The following is a 12,594-nucleotide window of genomic DNA, read 5'->3' as shown; positions in this document are numbered from 1 at the left end:
TTTATTGGTACTGGAAGGGACACATAATGTTTGGACAGCATACGATGTCTTTCGTTTTTTAATACGTACCAGTTAATATTATCGATTTCATGAATTTCCAAAAGCAACTGTGCAGTTACTTCATTACACACATAAATTACTGGGGTGAAGGTGCGACACAATGCATCATATCCATCAGAAGTAAACAAAAAAGCAACACACTGATATAAATAAACATGCTTTTACTGTGATGAGCTGCAAAGATCAGAGAACCCTGTTGGACTGGGCACATCTCTGATGATTGATGATTGATTGTGATGATTAATCACAGACTGAAGACAAGTTTCAAGCAAACATTTTTTGGTTGCAGCCTCTCGATGTGAGGATCTGATGCTTTCCTGTCAGAGTCAGAAGTCATTACGTGTCAGGTCAAAGGGAGGAGGGCTGACTTGTTTTGGCCAGCCCATGGGAGGACAGGAGGAGGATAAATGGAGGCCGGAGACAAGCTGAAGCCTGTGTGACCATGAGGACGACACAGAAACGCCAAGTGTGTATCCTTCTACCGAACAAGCAGCACCTGGACTGTGCTGTCACAGTGAGTGCATGTTCACTGTCACCCTTGTTTGATTTTTAATTTACAGTGTTTCGTCTTTTGATTCCAGTGCATCACTTGGAATTGGAAGAATATAGAGACCACAGATTTACAGGGATTCATTTTATGGCAACAGATCAAGATCACATGACTGAATCTGAATTTTGAAACATGTAACTGTTCTTGACGTGTGTTATGTGTGCACTGTAGGTGCGATCCAGAGGCCACGAGGTGCTGAACAGTGTGTTGAAGCAGTTTGGCGTCAGTGAGCTCCAAGTCTTGGGTCTGGCTGTTCTCAGAGGTCAGCTGGTGTCAGTGTGGGAGTTCAAGAGACAGTGTTTTTAATTAATTTATTGTGGGACCCTGAAATTTAGGGAGGCGGTTGTTGATGAATGGACTTATACAGGACACGATAGCCTTGTTTTCTCTGTGTTAATTGAATGTATTGTGTTCTTCAGATAATGAATACCTTTTTGTTGATTTGGAGCAAAAGCTGAGTAAGTACTTTGGCAAAAGATGGAACAGAGGCTCCTTATCGGTAAGTTATTTTTTCTTTATATGTGTCAGCTGTGCAGTCCTTATCTCAGACGATTTATCTACAGTATTTTATGCAGCAGTGTACCTAAATGAACTCTTAAAGGTGCATACAGTGATAAATACAAAGCCTTATCTGAGTTTTTCTCTGCGCAGACTGTTTCATTATTGTTCAGGGAAGGATCTGTAATTTTACAACTTAAATGGGAAATGTGTAAGATGTGTCCAGAATTCAGTTTAAAACATTCAAAAAATGAACAAACATTATCAAAAGATTGAGAGGAAAACGTATGTACGTATTGTGTTGCAGAGATGTCAACAGAGGTTAGCATGCTAACCAGCTAGCCCCAACCCAATTTTACCACTTTGTACCACATGAGGCAGTAGTCTGTTATAAATAAAAGCACACAAAATCAATATTCCCTTAACAAAAAAAACTCTAGTTTTTCTCTTTTACCAAATAAAGACAGGTGTAACTGCCTTGTTGACTCATTGTAAGACACACTACATTCAAACTTAAATATAAATGAATTAAACTCAGGAAAACAGTCTTGGTTTGTCTTTCCACAATCACCTCTGTTTAGGTTGAAATAAATCCTCAGATCAGAGACTATGATGTAAACAATATTCCGGCACCACACGCTGTTTTCACTCACTGTTGATATAGACTTTCTCTTGATAATTTGCCATTTCCTGCCTCTCCTTTCCTGGAGCTGCTGTAAATCGCCTCCATACTATATCCACTGTCTTCCAACTTGCACAGAGGCAAACAACTGTCAGCTAATAAGGCCACAAGCTACACAGCTTACTGAGCTAATTAGCTATTAACTGTTGTGCTTCCCCCCTGTATTTTTGGAGCTACCTTCGATTTCCTGCCATATCTTACAAATATCACCTTGTAATGTTCATCAGGTTGAGCAATAATTCTCTTCGTTACTCTGCTGAAATATTTATTCTACTTGTGCAGATCCCATTCATCTTATTCCTGAGGGTACAATATTATGTAGAGAGCGGGCGGCTGATATTGTAAGTCGGTCTCTATATATAATATTTATCTGTCTGCTTCATATTCAAACTCTGAATGTTGTACCCTATCAGTTAAAAACATAATCGCTTAAAGTACAAATGAAGGGGAAAAAAATGTCTTGACAGTTGAATTTGGTCATTTAAGGAGCAGCAAGGTGCAGCAGCTCTACTATGCTGAGCTGAGGCAGAGGGTGCTGCAGTCACAGAGCCGCCATCAGGAAGCTTTGTTCTTCCAGCTGGCAGCTTCTGCACTTCAAGCTGAAGTTGGAGATCTGGAGCTGAGACAGGGGAGTGATGAAGAGGAGGAGGGACAGGAGAGGAAACACAGACATTACTTTCTTCCTGAAGATTACTTCCCCTCTTGGGTAAAAAAAGTGGACTTAACGTTTGAAATCATAACAATATCCACACATGTGTTTGTGTGTGTGTACAGTAACCTGTGTGTCCTCAGCTGATAAAGCAACGTGGTCGAGACTTCCTGCTCCAGCAGTGTCCGGTGGTTCACGTCGAGCTGAGAGGTCTGTCTCACAGCCAAGCTGTCCTGCAGTTTATAAAAGAGGCCAGCAGCCTGCAGGATGGACCGGTCACCTTCTACAGGATGAGACAGGTCGGTCGCATTCAGACGAACCAAAATCTCAAGAACACTTGAGACTGTAATGAAGCAGAAAGCATCACAACATCTGTTACATGAGCTCATGATCCCAAACTCTGCTTCCTGTTCTCTGTTATTTTAAACGTGCAGGAGAAAAAAGACATGAGGAGTTCAGTCCTTCTTGGTGTGACATTGAAAGGAGTCCATATCTATCAGGTCAGCCCAACACACAGCATATACACATTTATATTTGAAGAGTTTGACTTATCAGTGTCAACAAACTTTTGTATAACTGGTGTAAACTGTATTTTCTGAAGGAGGTGGAGGGGAAACAGTGTCGACTGCATGATTTCTCCTGGACTGATATTGACCGCTTCACTTTCCAGGTTGGTCCACACCTGAGTGCACATTTAATAAGAAAACATATTGAGATTATTAAGCAGCTAGATGCTGTGAGGGGCACAAAACATTATTACAATTTATATGAGTGTATACATTTCTAGAAAATAAGTCATTTTTCTTTAAGAAGTCCTTTTATTACATTTTCATAACTATAATGCTTTAACAGATTATATTCACAGTGTGGTCTTAGATTTAAATACATCTTCCTCCACCTTTCTCTTGCTCTTCAGGGCCGCAGGTTTGAAATCTCTGCAGTCAGCTCTCTGTGCCTCCCTAAGCTGGTGTATTACTCTCCTTCACCTTTCCACTCCAAACACGTCCTGAAGCACCTCATCGACACTCACCAGGTCCACATCAGCACCCGAGATGCAGCCAGCTACATCCAACAGCTGGAGGACATGGAGGGTCAGCAGCAATCTGATCTTCACGACCTTAATTTGAGCTAATACAACTGTGATTTCAGATCAGTTCTCAAGTCCTTTATATCCTAAATGTCCAAAAAAGGCGCGCTAAGCCAAAAACGTTGTAATTTTTGTTAGTTATGTTATTTTTTGGTTTGAGAACTGATTTTCATGATGATTCTGGACCAAGCTATAGTGTATCAATGGTAAAACCTCATGAAGACTGTTATTCTCATTCTCAGCCAAAGTATTTTGAAAATCACATCAGTGAAAAAAAATATTATGGGACTCAAACAACCACAATTCAAATGTTCTTTTTTCTTTTTCTCCGTCTCCCGGCAGCCAGTCAGTTCTACAGAGAGGCCTACATCTGTGACACGAAACGCCTTACACAAAGACTCCAGAGCCTCACATCCTCCATGTCTGACTGCAGCGCTGCAGTTGAAACAAACACAGCCTGGTCTAAAGATGATGATGAGGAGGAGGAAGGACATTCTGCCACAGGTCAGCTGAAAGGAAAATAATGGCTGCCTATCATGTTTAATCAAGACGGCTTAATGAACTTCTATGTTTATTTTAGAGGTGCTTTTGTCTGCAAATCAAGTGGACACATTGAGAATCTCTGTGTATTTCTTGTCTTGTGTCAGAGTTTGAGTTCTGTGTGGACGAACCCGAGGAGTTTCTCATCGACAACCCAGCTGAAGTGTCGTGGCTGGCTGAGCTGCTCCATGGCGCGTCTGTCGACGGACCCTCCGTGTTGCCTTCCTCTTACTGGGCAGGTTAGTCCAAAGAGACAGCTCTAAATTAAGTTAGATCCTGTGCTCATCTTTTTTGATAATGTCCTGTGCTCTTTTCATTATTAGCTGTCACCATGGAAATGAAACAGGTAAGCAGAAGTGCAGGTCCCTCTGATTGAACGTTTCCAGCTCATCAAAGGTTTCAGTGTTTTCTCTGATCTGTGCAGGTTCTGAGGAGCAGAGCTGATGAAGGGGTTTCTGTTGACTAATGTACAGCCAGAGGCAAGACAACACCACTGATGTCACTGCTCTGATGCTCAGCGATCACAGACTTAGTATGTTATGTACCGAATATAAGAAATTGTGCTTTTAATCAGCGCATATTTCAGCACAATATAAGACCAGACAAAGTAATGATAAAACAATAACTGTGACTATAATTAAGATTGTCTGTTTGTGCTTCCATCTACAAAATGTTTGATGATTTTTTTTTTTTTTTTTTATGAAAACAATTGTGGATTTATAAGGTGTGTTGTGAGAGTGCATGATTAGACATTTGGGAGTTATTAAAGTTTTTAATGAATGACATAATTCGCATTTGATACTAAAGTCCCTACTCACCCATGCACCACCCCCACGTATTAATTAAACCTCCTCTCAGGACTGTGTGGGAGTGCACACCCGACTTCAATCAGAGCAGTCGGACAGTGTGGGTGTGCAAGGCCATTAACAAGCATTTTACAAAAACTGGAAACAGAGAGTGTTATAAATCTGAGGTAAATGTGACCCCACAACCTAAATTTAACTTGCAATATAAGAAATGTGCCCAATAATATAATGATTAAAATGGTTTACTCTTGTTACATATTGGAAATAAACAATTTGCCCCCAAAATCACATTTACACTTACAGAAAAAATATTCTTTGGGTCTTTTCTTTTTTGTTCTTTATTTAGTAGACATATTGACATTATTGAAGATCTAAATATACTATTAGGTGCATAATGTACATTATGATAATGTAATATATATATATATATATATATATATATATATATATATATATATATATATATATATATATATATATATATATATATATATATATATATATACACACACATTAAGAAGTGATAACATCTGGAGCATGAAAAATCAATGCTATTGTTTTTTCAAAATAAAGTCACATATATACATAAATGTCACACCGGGGAATTGTATTATAGCATTACAAGTATGGACAGCAGGTGTTAATTTAAAGCGAGAAGCTCTTTATATTCAGTAGAAATAAGTTAACATGTTGGAGAAGGAAAAATATGTACATTCACATATTTTTGCATCTTTGAAAAAGATTTGCAATGTAGGTGAATATGAGGATCATCCCTCCAATTAATTTTCTTATCTGAAATTTTCCAAAAACGATAAACATCTAACTTTCTCACATTACTTTCCAAACACATTTATTGAAAATGTTCAAATGTAGAAACAAGCAGGGCAAGATTAATATTTGATAATGTTTCAATGTTTACTGTAAGGTAATCAAATATAAAGAAAGAAAAGAAAAGAAAAAAACATTAAAAGACAAATTAAAAGAAAAGATTTAAAGTTTGTTTGTATTTGTGGTTGTTTTTGCTGATGAGACGTACCTACGTCACCCCACAGTCAGCCAATCAGCGCGAACGACGGCAACCCAAACACGGAAGCAGCTCAGACGGCTACGAAAGCAAAACGTTGAGGCTCTTCCGTCTTAACATAATGTCTCTTAAACATCATAATTCATGTTCAGCAGTTAAAACACAGATAAGTTAGCTCACATTACTTGCTCTGGATGGCTTTCTCTTGGTCTCGCGTTGCTGTTCCGCTTTGTTTAGCGGTTTTGTCAGCAGCTGTCGCCATCATGGTACAAAATCAGGGTAAGTAGCCTGAACATGATGAAAGTGAACGTGTGAAATGAAAAGGAGAGGAGCTGTCATGGCAGTCAGTTGGCACGACAGCGTATAGTTGGCTTACCTTGACTGTAAATGATGTATGTAACGGTGTCAAGTTGGCTAACAGCGCCCCCACCTGGCTCACCCACCTCTCATGTGTCCTCCTTGTGTAACGCCGGGCTCCTCCGCACAGCGATGCCGCCTCCCCTGCCCGCAGCGCTCGGTGTGTGCTCGCTGGTCGGGATGGCGCTACTTTGGAGGGACATGAGCTCGAAGATGAAGGGTGAGAAGCGGACGCTGAGCAGCCTGCTCAGCCAGTACCTGGCGGTGAAGGGGGTGGGCTGGCTGGGCAGGCGGCAGAGGAGGAAACTCGAAGCCGACACCGTGAACGTGCGGCAGGTCCAGGAGGAGACTCTGCTGAGGCGCCTGAGTAAAAACGCAAACACATGTTACGGAAGACAGTATGACTTCAGCTCGATTAAAGGTAAGAACACGGGATGAGAGTGTGAGGCGACACATGACCCTGTTGTTGTGCAAATAACAGTGAGGTCAGGTCACTGATTCGTCCTCTGTCTGCTGTGATGTAACGTTATGTGTTGTATATGTAACCAGAGCCTATAGGCTGCACTGCCAGCATGACAGCAGGGCCGTAGACAGGAGGGCAAGAAGACAAGAGGGCCCCACCTCCCAGGAAATGGTGATGACAGTGATTAAAATCATTTTGATCTATACAACCCAAAATCACAGTCACATCACAGTCTGTACAGTGAACGACATCCTCTGGCCTTTGACCCTCGATTAGAGTGAGGGGAAACTTTAAATAGGCGGAAAAAAGACGGAAGAGCCACCGAGGAGGGATCCCTCTCCCAGGACGGACAGACACAAGTACAACAAAATCACAGTTTACAGATTTAATTGACAGAATATGCGATACAAGTAAATTACATAAAATAGATTAGATATGAAATAATGTATACATTTTTGGAAAATACAAAAACCAAACTCCCCACATACGTCCAAAATCCACCAATCCTCTTTTTTTATTGTTATTTGAATCTATTGATGGTAATATGAAAATGCATTGAAACTCAATCTCCTTTTTTTATATATATAATTTTTTATTAGGGTTTTCAAATCAAATATATGAAGCACAAACCAAAGAGCAGACAAAAACAGACCAAAAAAAACAACAAAAAAAAAGTTCATGTGTTCATGTCTTTGATTTACTTCCCTTCTTTGACCAAATGTCAGAAAACCCCTGAATATTCAGCTAACACTCAAAGCCGAAGTCACACCCCCTCCGGTTTCCTTGTTTTGGAATGAAAACTTTGTATGGCAGTAAATGGGGAGGCGCAATTGATTTTTCAATCCTGCTTGAATTGTACCATGAATTACACACATGATCCTTAAATAATAAATGATACGTAATTAAACCGCTGTCTCTTCATCAAATGCCGAAATGTCAGACTGCACCTCAGCACATGCGGACTTAAAGAGGAAAGACATTACTGTGACATCCCTATAAACTAATGAGAATGAAGGTTCATGTGACAAATGGAACAGTATCTGTGATGTAGTATCATCCAAGTTAAAGATCCTCTCAGCTATGACCCACATCTCATCGTCTGCATGAGTTAGCTGATGATGATGTAAAGAAATGGCTCTTGAAGAGAGGATTGACTCGAAACTGTAAAACCGGTTGTTTAATGGTTATTTTTCAGACAGCGATGGCTTCCGGGCACGTCATCCCATCACTACATACGAGCACTACCGCGAGCTCATCAGACGCATTGCGGGAGGCGAGGAGAAGGTGATCATCGCCGAGAAGCCACTGATCCTGGCCATGACTTCTGGGACGTCAGGAGCCAGCGCCATGCTGCTCAGCACCAAGGACACCAACACTGAGTTCTTCCTGCAGGTGAAGCTCAACAGCGACGATCATGTGCTTCTGACCCAGTTGTTGTGCATGTAAAACTGTGTTAATGACAATATTTATTCATGTGTGTCCACCAGGGAGTGACTGTGTGTTTGGATGCCATGCGACAAGCGTTTCCTGCGACCGACAGTCTCCAGCGAACCACCAAGTTCTTCTACTCGCCCACTTTTCGCCAGTCTGAAGCCGGTATTCCCATCGGACCAAACTCCTCCACACCAGCCTCCTCCCGCCACATGCTCAACCTCTACACCACGCCAGCACCCGCCTTTGAGGTACGAGACGAGCAGCTGTCTCTTGTTGCGCATGATCGATTGACAGTATTTGAAACATACAGTACTTTCATGCAGAATGTGTTGATTCTCTTCCACTGTTGAACTGTAATCTCATCTTTCAGGTTCCCAGTGAGAAGGACACTCTCTACCTGCATCTCCTGTTTGCTCTCAAAGATCCCAGTGTGGGAACACTGGAGTCAAACTTCGCCTCCACAGTCTTCTATGCTTTCAGTGCTTTACAGGTAAAACATAGCTCATTTCATGTTGTGTTAGACAGACAAAGGCAGCACAGCATGGTGACTTTTACGCCTTTTTAGCAATATTTGTACCCCATGTGATTAAAGACACAAAATATAGATATGTTACTGAAAATGAAATCATCAATTAACCCTTTTTATTTTGAGAAAATGCATGTTTTTCTACTGTAAAGATGTCATCTTAATCCCTTAAAAGCTTTATTAAGGAGATAGCGTTTTCTCCCATTAGCAGCAAATGTCTTTTTAGTCTTGGGTCCTCTGCGCATGCCTGGTTTGAGTCCCTGCAGGGCATTTTCTAGTAAAGTTTAGTGAGATCTCAGAGTCAGGTGTCAGCCTCCCACCGGCTGAATGAAAAGCTCTGATAATTAGTTTGATGAACGGAGGATTAGAAAAGTAATTTCCATCCCGTCTCCTCTCCGTCCCACAGGGTCGCTGGCAGGAGCTGGTGGAGGACATTGAGCTGGGGAGGGTCAGCAGCGCTCTGGCTCTGGAGCCCAAAGTGAGGTCCGGGCTCGAGGCGCTGATGAAGCCGGACCCAGAGAGGGCGGCTGAGCTCCGGGCGCACTTCCAGGAAGGCTTCCGCGGGATCGCCAAGCGGCTGTGGCCTCACCTCCACCTGGTGCTGGCGGTGGACTCAGGCTCCAATCAAATCTACGGGGAAATGTTGAGGGAGAACTACTGCCAAGGAGTGCCTTTCTATTCGCCTTTCTATGCTGCTACTGAAGGTAGGAGCACCACTTTGAGGACAACCAATTTAAAGTGCCAATAAAAGATTTAAAAGCTGCTCAGACGTGTTTTAATGAATTTCCAAGAAGAATAAACTCATCTGTGATTAGTCGTGTTAGCTCTAATGTGTATGGGCCCCTGCAGGTCTGATCGGGGTGAACCTGTGGCCTCAGGAGCCAAACAGACGCTACATGCTGTGTCCTCGTTCAATGTTCTGCGAGTTCCTGCCAGAGAGCAGCCTGGAGGAGGAGACGCCTCACACCCTGCTGATGGAGGAGGTGCAGGAGGGACAGAACTACGAGCTTGTCGTGACAAACGCTTCAGGACTCTTCAGGTCTGATTTCATGATGGGTCTAATGATGAATGAAAGTTGCTTCTATCAGAGAATTTTCACTAACTTCCCCAATCACAGGCCAGAGAAGTGAGGAATTATATTCAATAATTGCTTTGAGTCGTTGGCGTCATGATGTGGTTTCACCTGACTGCACTCTATCAAGACAAAATGAGCAGCGTCTCCAGCCTGATAATGCTTCGTGGTATCATGATCCGTGCTCTGACTCCATAATGAAGCTGACACTTTTCACTGCGTTACAGATATCGCATCGGAGACATTGTGAAAGTTGTCGGATTCCACAACAAGTGTCCCATTGTTGAGTTTCAATACAGGTAGGCTTTAATATATGTTCATATACTGCATGATACGGTTACTGTGATAACAGTTCCTGAACTGTGTTTAGCAAAGTATTTCCCTCCCTCTTCCATCAGACGAGGTCAAATGTTGAGCGTTCGAGGGGAGAAAGTGTCCGAGGCGTTGTTCCTCGACGCTCTGAAGAAAGCTGTTTCTCAGTGGCCAGCAGCCCAGCTGGTCGACTACTGCTGCGCTGAGAGCGGCATCATGGGTAAGACTCTTCCATCATTCCCCTCAGTCACACCTAACACCTAACTAATACTCCATTTCCACCAGCATCGAACTGGTTCTGTTTCGGTTTTGCACCTACTTTGGAACGTTAAAAACATAAATTGTCTCGAAACTTGAAAAGTTGGTTTCTGGCTGGGGCCAAAAAATCACAAGTTTTCCTAGACCTGCAGTGCACTGACCTGGATAGTCAGTCAGTTTGTACTTAAATGAATCTTCTCTGTGGTGTCGTAGGAGATTCAATAGGCGGCTCAGATCCTCATTACCAGGTCTTCTTGGAGCTGAAAGGTGTGAGAAACCTGACAGAGGAGCAGCGATACAAGGTAAGACGAACCTCAACGTGGGCCTGTAGCGACAACTCACAGCTCGTTTTTCTTAAATACAAAAATTTACAATTCTCTTTTTTCCTCTCCAGCTGGACATCTGTCTCCAGCAGGATTCGGCCGTCTACAAGTCGTTCCGTATCAAAGGCAGCATCGGACCGATGAGGGTGCAGCTGGTGGCCGAGGGGGCTTTTGATGAGCTTCGCAAGCGCATGATGGCCTTCTCCAACACCTCACCCAACACCTTCAAGATGCACCGAGTGCTGCGCAGGAGAGAATACGCAGACTTCCTCTTGGGGAAAACCATTTCCTGAAACCTCCCTTTGTGGAGAATGGGACAAAGCTTGTGGACTCTTGACTGTGGTGAGCGATGACTGAAGGAAATGTCTCCAGGTTTTTATCAACAACTCATGAATGAGATTATGAATTTTGCCTTTTCAAACACAAGAAAACAACATTTTTGAGTATTAAAACTGTTAATTTGCCCCAACCATATTTATAATTATATTAAAGCGAACTGTTGAATTGAAATCATAGTTTTGCTTTAATGAAATGTGCCACAACTTCATCTTTCCTCCGTCTTTATTACCACACAGCAAGTGATAAAAACAACAGCTTTTTGTTGCCTTATCACCCTGGGATAATATTCATGAAGAGGAGTGTTTTTTTTTTATAACAACGGAAGGAAAAATAACACCTGGAGAATCCTCTTCACCCACAGCGCTTTAGCTTGTAAGATGTTTGCATTGACTCACTATGATCTTTCCAATTGACACCATCTGGTGTTATTGGATGTTTCAGCACCGCCACATTCCCACTGTCCCATAAGTGCAGTCACCGTGAAGATTAAAGCAAACGTTTGGCGAGAGTTACATCTAAAAATAAATCCCTCTTGTATGCCGAATGCTCGGAGGCTGGAAAGCGTCCTTAAAAACACTCATTTACATTTTACTGTACATTTCTTCGATTCGCTCCGTTAAAAATCTGTGTAGGCTGTGATCTCCTATAACAGCAGCTTGTCCTCTTAGAAAAATCTGGACTCAAAAACAGTAAATACTGTGAATCTCTTGCATCCGCTGGTATTGTAAGAGTAAGCACGAAATGTTTAGCTATATTTAAACATGTTACATAATTTATCTGTGCAGAAGTCATTTTTTTATTTTGGAACTTAGTTATTAGAATGAGGTTGATCTACATTTTGCCATCAGGTAAGTGCAAGTATGAGGCAAAAATACAGTAACAGCTGAAGTGGTACATTTGAAGGGGCACTATGTAGTAAACACAGAAAGGTTATAATACAAACTCAGAAATATTTATTTGTTTCCATTACTAAATAAACAAGCTGTTCTCAGAGTAAGAATAAGGTCCCCAGAATGCTGTTTGAGGCTAGAAAGGTGGCAGGGTCCACCACATGTAAACAAACAACAGAACCGAACAACAGTATAAACAAACTGAGCTTAAAGGCTGACACAGTGTGGCGGACCCTGCCACCTTTCTAGCTTCAAATAATGTATCTCATAACAAACCTTTTTCTTGTTAATGCTGTTTTCATAGAGCATGATATGAAGTCTTGATGATAAAGGAAATAGACGTGAAAATGCCACAAAGGAAAATGTTTGTGATTTTTCTAATTGAATGTAAGAAATGTTAGGGACATGCAGGCGTCCTGTTCTCAGCGGGCTCTCCCTCCTAAATTACCATTTTCTGATAATTAAGCTTCCCTTCAGGACTTCCTGCAGTGAGCTCCCAGTCTCTTCTCACCATGAGTCCAGTGGACCTTCAAGACTAGACTAGCGGATTGATGGTAAGATTTACTCAAATCTAAACAATAGTTCCCCTGACAGCAACCACAGGGTTAGGACTTTATTTTCACCACTAGAGGGGGATGTCCCTATATGTAAAGCATGTACAGTGGCTGTAAACATACATTTTACTACAGATCTATCTGTAATGGTTTCAACTAAACTGGTTGAT

General features: G+C 41.9%; 2 protein-coding genes and 1 long non-coding RNA gene across 6 annotated transcripts; 2 read left to right on the top strand and 1 right to left on the bottom strand.

Moving 5' to 3' along the window:
* Window positions 1-142: 142 nt before the first annotated feature.
* Window positions 143-5,212, top strand: LOC119010140 (FERM domain-containing protein 6-like). Of its 2 annotated transcripts, none has more exons than XM_037082063.1 (13): window positions 143-574; window positions 782-872; window positions 1,030-1,109; window positions 2,073-2,131; window positions 2,277-2,496; window positions 2,583-2,738; window positions 2,874-2,939; window positions 3,041-3,109; window positions 3,356-3,530; window positions 3,869-4,030; window positions 4,174-4,305; window positions 4,390-4,412; window positions 4,505-5,212. In XM_037082063.1, the coding sequence occupies exons 1-13, from the start codon at window positions 503-505 to the stop codon at window positions 4,508-4,510; spliced, it is 1,311 nt and encodes a 436-aa protein (XP_036937958.1). In that variant the 5' UTR covers window positions 143-502; the 3' UTR covers window positions 4,511-5,212. The 2 variants fall into 2 exon arrangements, with proteins under 2 accessions (XP_036937958.1, XP_036937957.1); XM_037082062.1 differs by having other exon boundaries at window positions 145-574; window positions 4,491-5,211.
* On the bottom strand, window positions 1,989-6,474 carry LOC119010142. 2 transcript variants are annotated; one of them, XR_005071914.1, is made up of 4 exons: window positions 6,340-6,474; window positions 3,006-3,121; window positions 2,569-2,782; window positions 1,989-2,409 (listed from the first exon to the last, which is right to left on the bottom strand). It is a non-coding gene; the product is annotated as an uncharacterized LOC119010142 (long non-coding RNA). The 2 variants fall into 2 exon arrangements; XR_005071913.1 differs by lacking the exon at window positions 6,340-6,474 and adding an exon at window positions 3,338-3,479.
* ghdc (GH3 domain containing) lies at window positions 5,937-11,188 on the top strand. Of its 2 annotated transcripts, XM_037082061.1 has the most exons (11): window positions 5,937-6,175; window positions 6,384-6,674; window positions 7,912-8,108; window positions 8,204-8,398; window positions 8,521-8,640; window positions 9,083-9,380; window positions 9,526-9,715; window positions 9,976-10,047; window positions 10,147-10,280; window positions 10,532-10,620; window positions 10,713-11,188. In XM_037082061.1, the coding sequence occupies exons 1-11, from the start codon at window positions 6,091-6,093 to the stop codon at window positions 10,932-10,934; spliced, it is 1,893 nt and encodes a 630-aa protein (XP_036937956.1). In that variant the 5' UTR covers window positions 5,937-6,090; the 3' UTR covers window positions 10,935-11,188. The 2 variants fall into 2 exon arrangements, with proteins under 2 accessions (XP_036937956.1, XP_036937955.1); XM_037082060.1 differs by lacking the exon at window positions 5,937-6,175 and having other exon boundaries at window positions 6,214-6,674.
* Window positions 11,189-12,594: the final 1,406 nt, after the last annotated feature.

This window comes from Acanthopagrus latus, chromosome 20, assembly GCF_904848185.1.
Source record: "Acanthopagrus latus isolate v.2019 chromosome 20, fAcaLat1.1, whole genome shotgun sequence".
Lineage (NCBI taxonomy): Eukaryota > Metazoa > Chordata > Actinopteri > Spariformes > Sparidae > Acanthopagrus > Acanthopagrus latus.
This window is presented reverse-complemented; position numbering and strand designations above follow the sequence as displayed.

What these genes read in the sequence shown, in the direction of transcription:
- LOC119010140 (XM_037082062.1), top strand. Translation starts at nt 503, where the DNA reads ATGAGGACGACACAGAAACGCCAAGTGTGTATCCTTCTACCGAACAAG. An exon ending in TTGACCGCTTCACTTTCCAG is followed by an intron (nt 3,110 to 3,355) that starts GTTGGTCCACAC and finishes CTTGCTCTTCAG; the next exon opens with GGCCGCAGGTTTGAAATCTC. An exon ending in GGAAGGACATTCTGCCACAG is followed by an intron (nt 4,031 to 4,173) that starts GTCAGCTGAAAG and finishes GTCTTGTGTCAG; the next exon opens with AGTTTGAGTTCTGTGTGGAC.
- ghdc (XM_037082060.1), top strand. Translation starts at nt 6,284, where the DNA reads ATGATGTATGTAACGGTGTCAAGTTGGCTAACAGCGCCCCCACCTGGC. An exon ending in ACACTGAGTTCTTCCTGCAG is followed by an intron (nt 8,109 to 8,203) that starts GTGAAGCTCAAC and finishes TGTGTCCACCAG; the next exon opens with GGAGTGACTGTGTGTTTGGA. An exon ending in CAGAGGAGCAGCGATACAAG is followed by an intron (nt 10,621 to 10,712) that starts GTAAGACGAACC and finishes TTTCCTCTCCAG; the next exon opens with CTGGACATCTGTCTCCAGCA.